Below are 3,212 nucleotides of genomic sequence, written 5' to 3'. Positions count from 1 at the left end.
CTTGTTTAAAGCTGGCTGTACATACAATTCTCCTCTGCTACCCTTGACTGGTCATGTGTATTTTATGCCGGGTAAATGGTACATGAAGTTTAATGATTGGCATGTTGACAAGCCTATCCGTCTCCACCATGTGCTTAGGGGCACTGTGCTAACACCTTTGGAGACCCTTCTAGATCCTATTTGCCCGACATTTATGGATTATTAGCGAAACTCACCGTTACAGCATTTTCTTGTATCTCTTGCAAAACCTTTACGATCTTTAAGGGATCTTAGTCCTATTGAAACTATGTTTCTCTCACATAGTGGGCCTACAGGGTGTACCTCCCACTTTTATAAAATTTTGCTGGAACTTGGGAGAATGGACTTTCCCGACTTTTTGACTAGATGGGAGAGGGACTTGGGTGGCCCACTACCTGATGAACAAAAAACCAAGGCACTAGCTTTAACACAAACCTCTTCGATGGCATGCACCATGGAAGGGATGAACCATAAATTGCTCAGTCCTTGGTATCTTTTCCCGTCCAAAATGCATAAGATGTATGGTGATCTTTCCTCCTTGTTTTGGAGGGGATGTGGACAAAGGGGTACACTGGCGCACATATGGTGGACTTGCCACATTATACAAGGATATTGGGGTCAGGTGAGCACTTATGTTGAAAAAATGATGGGTTCTTCTATAGAGGATGATCCGTGGTGTATGTTATTTCATCGCACTACAGAATCTAAAGCTAGATATAAACGTTCATTGATTCCTCACCTACTTAATGCTGCAAAAGCTTGATAATACGGTGTTATGTGCCCAAAAAATGGGGTCAGCTGCTTACATGAATATACTAAATTAGCAGGTTTTTCCGTTAATGGGTTTTTAATTCCCTGGTGGTACAGGCATATTCCAAATGACAATGGCAGGATTCATCGGGCTCAGATTGTAAAAGGGTGGTTAAGGGAGCATGATACATAATTTTCACACCTGGATTGGCCACAACAGAGTGCGGACCTTAACTCCATTGAGAATCTTTGGGATGTGGTGGAAAAGACTTTAAGCAATGGACCGACTCTACCATCATCACCACAAGATTGAGGTGAATGTATGTCATAATCAAAGCTAAAGGTGGTTCAACTAAATATTAAAGTTTGTGACTTATTATTTTGGGCCAGACACTGTATAAAACAAGGATGTTGTTATCATGTAGAGAGAGAATCAAGACAAATGGCAAACAGTATATTTGTGAATTTAATAAAAAATATGTAAAAACTGGAGTGGTTCTCCTAGAGAAGGGCAAAGAACCAAGGGAAATTTATCAAAACTGGAGCAGACACGATCTGGAGCAGTTGCCCAGGGCAACCAATCAGCTTCTCTCTTCAGATTGTTCAGTTAAGATTTGAAAATGAAAGAGAGAAGCTGATTGGTTGCTGTGCACAGATGCTCCAGATTTTGTCTGCTCCAGTTTTGATCAATTCCCCTCTGTATGTTAATCTGTTTAGTTAATATTGTTGATGAATTTTGTCATAATTCATGAATGCTTCAGTCCCTGATTAATTATTGTGATCTTTCTAATAATTAGTTATTCAGTCCCTGATGATTTCTTCAATAACCTATCTCTACTATGTTACAGGCTTGACCAAAAGTTTTAAAAAATGTGTGAGACGAATCAAACTGAGGTGACTGAATTTTTTCTTCTGGGATTTCAAAGCTTTTACCACCTAAAAGTGCTGATTTTCATACTGGTCCTCCTTGTGTATATTGTGATACTGATGGGAAATCTTCTGGTTGTCATACTGGTGTCAACGAATGATCAGCTCCAAATTCCCATGTTTTACTTTCTCAAGCATTTGGCATTAGTGGACCTCATGTTCACCACCAATATTGTACCCAACATGCTCTATATTATATTGATGGAGGGAGGCAAAATTACTACAACAGGGTGCTTTATTCAATACTATATTCACTGTATTGCAATTTACACACAATCTGTAATACTTTCTGTAATGTCTTTTGACCGGTATATGGCTGTTTGCCATCCTTTGCGTTATTCTTCCGTTTTGAGCCCTAGATTGTGTCTCCATTTGGCTTTCTGGTCTTGGGCAGCTGGTTTTTTCCTCATTCCATGTGAATTTATCTTAATATTCCAATTACAGTTTTGCGACTCAAACGTCATTGATCACTTCTTTTGTGATTTTGCCCCTTTCCTTACCCTTTCTTCATCAGACACAAATATAGTACGATGGCAAGATTTTATGATCTCTGTCTTTCTCATATTTCTTCCATTTCTATTTGTTATTTTGTCTTATATCTGTATTTTCATTACAATCTTGATGATCTCAACCGCTGCTGGACGAAGGAAGGCTTTCTCCACTTGCAGTTCCCATCTGGCCACTGTCAGCACACATTATGGAGCTTTAGTTACAATATATATTTTTACAGCAAGAGGTGATGACCTCCATGAAAACAAATGGAGGTCTCTACTGTATACAGTGATTACTCCATTTATTAATCCCCTTTTATATAGCCTCAGGAGCCACGAATTTAGAAAAATACTAAAACAATTGACACAAAGGAGAAAAAGAAAATAATACAGGCATATGGTATATGAAAGTTGTAAACATGTTAATAAAGTAAAGTAAAATGAACTGCTATTTGTTGCTTGCATTGAATGTTTTATCTTTGTTCTAAATCATTGGGTGTTTAGGGTCAAGTAAAAATTGTAATGAAATTGTCAGACTAAAGCTCGAAACATACGTTATAATCTAACTGTACAATCTCCTTTAGATCTTCCAGTAACTATGTAGTACAAGGGCCTGCCTGATTGGATTAAAATTGATGGCTAGTTAAATAGATCCTTATATTACATAGTTTTGGTAAATCTAAAGATTGTACAGTCAGATTCTAACATGTATGGTGTAAACATGTAAACTGTTTACAATTTAAGGTGTGCTGCCCCCTTCTGTTGCTCAGGGAGCACTTATACTGCCTAAATCTACTTTAACCGCAAACCCTATTATTGCCCCATCTACAGCAGCCCTTCTGGATTTTTCCAATGCTTTCTTCATGTAGACAGAAAAGAAACAATGTATCCTCAACTACTAGACTTTCTTGACATAGCTCAAACTTACTGCAAAGCCTGGCTTAGACAGATGAGGAAGCAATCATTTATTTATGGGAATTGGGACCATGTGGGGAACAGTGACTCCAGGAGAGGAGACACATGATG

The 3,212-nt window shown here is 38.3% G+C and overlaps 1 protein-coding gene across 1 annotated transcript; it reads left to right on the top strand.

Annotated features, from left to right (window-relative positions):
* Nucleotides 1-1,638: 1,638 nt before the first annotated feature.
* LOC108798268 (olfactory receptor 5V1-like) lies at nucleotides 1,639-2,574 on the top strand. The gene has a single exon (XM_018570000.1). It carries the CDS (start codon nucleotides 1,639-1,641, stop codon nucleotides 2,572-2,574), a length of 936 nt encoding a protein of 311 aa, XP_018425502.1.
* Nucleotides 2,575-3,212: the final 638 nt, after the last annotated feature.

This window comes from Nanorana parkeri, unplaced genomic scaffold (assembly GCF_000935625.1).
Source record: "Nanorana parkeri isolate BGI_ZX_2015 unplaced genomic scaffold, ASM93562v1 scaffold1440, whole genome shotgun sequence".
Classification (NCBI taxonomy): Eukaryota; Metazoa; Chordata; class Amphibia; order Anura; family Dicroglossidae; genus Nanorana; species Nanorana parkeri.
Note: the sequence above shows the minus strand (reverse complement) of the source record. Positions and strands in the feature narration are given on the sequence as shown.

What these genes read in the sequence shown, in the direction of transcription:
- LOC108798268 (XM_018570000.1), top strand. Translation starts at nt 1,639, where the DNA reads ATGTGTGAGACGAATCAAACTGAGGTGACTGAATTTTTTCTTCTGGGA.